The 4,010-nt window shown below is 33.0% G+C and overlaps 1 protein-coding gene across 1 annotated transcript; it reads left to right on the top strand.

Moving 5' to 3' along the window:
- The first annotated feature begins 1,090 nt into the window (after nt 1–1,090).
- Nucleotides 1,091–3,455, top strand: LOC127726965 (carnosine synthase 1-like). The gene is made up of 2 exons (XM_052234339.1): nt 1,091–1,292; nt 2,085–3,455. Exons 1-2 carry the CDS (start codon nt 1,155–1,157, stop codon nt 3,258–3,260), a joined length of 1,314 nt encoding a protein of 437 aa, XP_052090299.1. The 5' UTR covers nt 1,091–1,154; the 3' UTR covers nt 3,261–3,455.
- The last annotated feature ends 555 nt before the right edge of the window (nt 3,456–4,010 follow it).

The raw sequence follows: 4,010 nt of genomic DNA, 5'->3' as shown, positions 1-4,010 counted from the left end.
TTGTTTTTTTAATTTGTCTTTTAACTTAGATTTATGATACATGTCTCTACACCACATAGCAGGCGAAGCGTAACAGTTTATAAGTAGTTGTTCTTATATACTATAGTATGCATTTGATACGGTGCATTTATTATGGATATATCTTAGACTCCATTTATGAAAATCTATAGAGCAGAGAATTTAGATTTTTTTTATCAGTTTTATATGTAGTTTTAAATATTGTTCATTCAAACGATAACGTAAAACTTCTTCAGAACTTATATAGGATGTATAGTTCAGTGCTAGCAAAAAAAGAAGCCAAGGTAAATAAAATGTTAAATCTCACAAATACTTATTCAAATGAATATCGCGGAAATTGAAGGAGCCATCTGAAAATGGGTTTTGCTCATATTTTAAATCTACGTTGCAAAACCTAATTAACGACATCTTTATCTTTTATGATAAATACTGTGTCTTGTATTGTCTGTTTATTTATCTATGGAGTAACTGTACATCGCATATATTCACGTCAATCGTTTTATACCAACCGACTGTCCCTAGTATAGATAAATGTATTTTATTTCTTTAAATCCATTAAAGAAACTTGTATTCTTATGGAACCTACAACATTTTACAGTTCGTTACAAATTCATGTAGACAAAAGCGTTGAAAATAATATATGATGGGAGGGGGTATAAAGTGGTTATGACGTTATAAAAATAAGAAGATGTGGTATGATTGCCAATGAAAAAAATATCCACCAGAGACCAAATGACGTATAAGTTAGCAACTATAAGTCACCGTACGGCCTTCAACATTGAGCAAAACCCATACCGCATAGTAAACTAAAAAAGAGCCTTAATTTTTGAAAAAGTTTATTATTAGCTCGCTTGCTTTAGCTAAAAGCTTTAAAGTACATAAATTTCATATGCAATGGTAAAAAGCATCCGAAACATAAATTCAGTAAAAAAATAAACGTGTATGTCCCCACCCGAAACTTTACATAACGTTTATATATATAATATTTAACGGCGTTTTTCTTACAATGACGTTCTACCTCCATAAGCCTGGAAATGTCATGGCGGGTCACATATGCAGTTATGGATTATTTAGAGAGATTAAGTTTTATGTTTCACTAGTACAGTCGTGTTAATTGTAAGTACTAATTATAATCCATGTCTATCTTATCTACCAAAGCAATGATTAAGCCACAAGAATATATGGCTATGCAAGGAAAAACTGTTTTGGTAATTGGTGTTGGTGGTTACTGCCAACGATTTATTTGGGATGTTTATAAAGAATTTGGAATTAAGGTAAGTGGAATTATATGACATTGTGCTTAACATACTTAATTATTTGAGATTGGTGTGCATTATTAGTTACATAGTGTGCTAGTGACCTAATACGGTATATATGGGGTCTGTAAATTCCTTTAAATGTGTTTTATGAATTTATTTCAATCTTCATCAATTACTTCGTCTGTTGAAACCTTTAAGATTTTTTCTCAGTACCGTTTTGTTTTTATAAAGGGACGTAACACCACTACTACCCGTGTATTGAAATAAGCCCCGCCTCCCTACTAACCTAATATGGAATATACACGGTCTCCACGCGGACGCTTTTAACCAATCATATTCCTAGAAATGTATAGGAGGTAAGATAATCTTTCTTTCCAGTTAAGAATACATGCTCGGAATAAAAGAATAACAACTGACCAGTATACGTTCAACATAATCAAATGAAATCCACTTATCATTTAACCATGCATGCATAGTTTTAGAAGTATGTGTACTCATCATCATAAATCAAGAAACTAATAACTCTCCACCAGAGTTCAAATGAATAGGATTTTAGCAATTATAGGCCACCGTACGGCCTTCAACAATGAGAAAAACCCATACCTTATAGTCGACTATTAAAGGCACCGACATGAAAAACGAGAAACAATTCAAACTAGAAAATTAATCTATAAAAAAAACAATTTACGAAAAACAAATATATCAGACATGAACCAACGACAACCACGGAACTAAAGGCTCCTGACTTGGAACAAAGCTACGTTTGTATTTATTTCACTTTCTTATATATTTCGTATTTTACTGTAGATTGTTTTGGTGGACCCTGATAATAAAAACTCTGCAATTTCAAAGGTCAACTCATTTATTGAATACGACTTTCTGAGTCAAAAAACGGAACAGGAACATGCAGTATGCATAATTAAAATTCTAAAGGAAAAAGGAGTAACAATAGACGGCTGTGTTACATTTATAGACACGTGCGGTCCTTTAGCCGCAACCATTTGTCACCAACAAAATTTACACGGCACAGGAATTCAAGCAGCATTTGTGGCTAAAAATAAAGGCACAACCTATGATGTCTTACGAACAAAAGAGCAGACTAACCAGTTTATTGTAAAATATAACCAAATAAATACTATTTCTGGCCTTGAAAATGCATTTTCTTATGTTGGAGTTCCCGCCGTTATGAAACCTGAAAACGGAAGTTGTGGTGCCGGTGTAAAGCGTATTACAGATTTTAGAGAGCTCAAAGTTACTTATGAGAATGAAGCGTTAACACATGGAAAAAAATTCACATTGATGGAGTTCATAGAAGGGACTCAGCATGGTATTGAACTTATCCTATTTCAGAGAGAGCTTATTGCTTCTTTTGTAACCGACTATGGCCCAACAAGGAAGGACAGGTTTACAGAGACAACAGCAACCATGCCTAGTTGTTTATCAAAAGGCGCAGTAGAAGAACTAATGACTGCAGCGCATAAATGCTGTATTGGAATAGGGTTGGTCGACGGGGTTTTCAACGTTGAAATGAAAATGACCTCTAATGGACCAAAGCTTATAGAAATGAACGCTAGAATGCCTAGTTTTTATATTAGGGACTGGGTATTGACATGTTATGGAATTGATCTTCTATTGTACACATTCATGACTTGTTTAGGAATTCGTCCAGAAATTACAAAACCGGTTTCAACTCATCGAATAATGGGCATAACTTGTGTGCCGTCTGTTCACAAAGAACAGTTGCTGAAGTCACAAACGGTTGATATATTCAATGACATGGATCAAAGGGGAATTATAAGTTATCATCAGTTAAGCAACAGCCTAGAAGAGTGTGAGAATGATGGCGATGAAATACCATTTTGTAGTCTTGCTGTCATAGATCAAGATATCCAAAAAACAAAAGACAAATTGTTAAACGTCTGGAATTCAATTGGTTTCAAAACGGACAGTTACGATATAAAGTACTTTTTAAAAGACTTTTAAAATTGGTAAAATTATTAGAAGTTCGAAACACTTCAATTGGTTCATAATTAAGTACATTATAAAATTATGTTCGTCCTTTTGACAGATTGCAGAAAAAAATAAAAATAATAAACAGCAACATGGCAATATATATATTGGTATTGATATGACGTGAATTCTAAAAAGTTTTAATTGATAATAAACTGATCCTCCCGAATTGGGCCAATATTTTTCTGTCATTGATCTTTTTCAAGTTGTGGTAGTGTTCGTCTTTTATACACGGTGGTTGTATTTATTATTCCTGTATTTTTGTAATGTTGTCCTGTTATACACGCTGGTTGTATTTATTATTCCTGTATTTTTGTAATGTTGTCCTGTTATACACGGTGGTTGTATTTATTATTCCTGTATTTTTGTAATGTTGTCCTGTTATACACGCTGGTTGTATTTATTATTCCTGTATTTTTGTAATGTTGTCCTGTTATACACGCTGGTTGTATTTATTATTCCTGTATTTTTGTAATGTTGTCCTGTTATACACGGTGGTTGTATTTATTATTCCTGTATTTTTGTAATGTTGTCCTGTTATACACGCTGGTTGTATTTATTATTCCTGTATTTTTGTAATGTTGTCCTGTTATACACGCTGGTTGTATTTATTATTCCTGTATTTTTGTAATGTTGTCCTGTTATACACGCTGGTTGTATTTATTATTCCTGTATTTTTGTAATGTTGTCCTGTTATACACGGTGGTTGTATTTATTATTCCT

This window comes from Mytilus californianus, unplaced genomic scaffold (assembly GCF_021869535.1).
Source record: "Mytilus californianus isolate M0D057914Y unplaced genomic scaffold, xbMytCali1.0.p SCAF_19, whole genome shotgun sequence".
Classification (NCBI taxonomy): Eukaryota; Metazoa; Mollusca; class Bivalvia; order Mytilida; family Mytilidae; genus Mytilus; species Mytilus californianus.
Note: the sequence above shows the minus strand (reverse complement) of the source record. Positions and strands in the feature narration are given on the sequence as shown.